The sequence below is a fragment of the Eimeria tenella genome, genomic scaffold, assembly GCF_000499545.2.
Source record: "Eimeria tenella Houghton genomic scaffold, Eth_scaff3171, whole genome shotgun sequence".
Lineage (NCBI taxonomy): Eukaryota > Apicomplexa > Conoidasida > Eucoccidiorida > Eimeriidae > Eimeria > Eimeria tenella.
This window is the reverse complement of record NW_013543029.1, coordinates 1755-2436: the sequence shown is the minus strand read 5'-3', so window position 1 is coordinate 2436 and position 682 is coordinate 1755. Positions and strand designations below refer to the sequence as shown.

The 682-nt window shown below is 57.3% G+C and overlaps 1 protein-coding gene across 1 annotated transcript in view; it reads left to right on the top strand.

The window, feature by feature from the left end:
- Positions 1 to 88: 88 nt before the first annotated feature.
- The window catches only part of ETH_00033705 (uncharacterized protein), a gene marked incomplete at both ends in the record, with an annotated part of 831 nt that continues 237 nt past the window's right edge, over positions 89 to 682 (top strand). Inside the window, one exon of the mRNA XM_013376122.1 lies at positions 89 to 682. Coding sequence (XP_013231576.1) covers positions 89 to 682 — 594 coding nt within the window.

The window sequence follows — 682 nt, the reverse complement described above, 5'->3', positions numbered from 1 at the left end:
AGCAACAGCAGCAGCAACAGCAGCAGCAACAGCAGCAGCAACAGCAGCAGCAACGACAGCAGCAACAGCAGCAGCAACAGCAGCAGCAATGACAGCAGCAACAGCAGCAGCAACAGCAGCAGCAGGGGATGAAGCAGCGCATCAAAGATCTACTGAGCAGAAACAAAACACGAAGCAGCAAGTAGGGCAGCAGCGGCAGCAGCAGCAGCAGCAACAGCAGCAAACCTTTGAGTGGCGACTGGCAGGCGTGCCTCAAAAGCCTTTGGATCTGCTGCAGTACAGACTGGCCCCGGCTGCAGCTGCTGCTGCTCCAGCTGCTGCTGCTGCAGAGGAAGTAGCTGCAGCAGCAGCAGTGCCCGATGAAACGCAGCAACCAGCAACATCAGCAGCAGCTGCTGGAGATGGTTCGAGACAAGCAGCAGCAAAGGAAGCAGCAACAACTGCAGCAGAACCAACAACAACATCAGCAGCAGGAGCAGCAACAGCAACGGCAACTGCAGCAGCAGCAGCAGCAGCAGGAAACATTTGGAGATTAGTCATAAGGAAGCAAGAGCCGCAGCTTTGGGGAGGAGAGTTATTCACCCAGTGCAGCTTTGAGGCGGAGCAGCAGCAGCAGCAGCAGCAGGAACTGCAGCAGCAGCAGGGGGCAGCAGATGCAGCAGACGCAGCAGCAGGGTCTGCT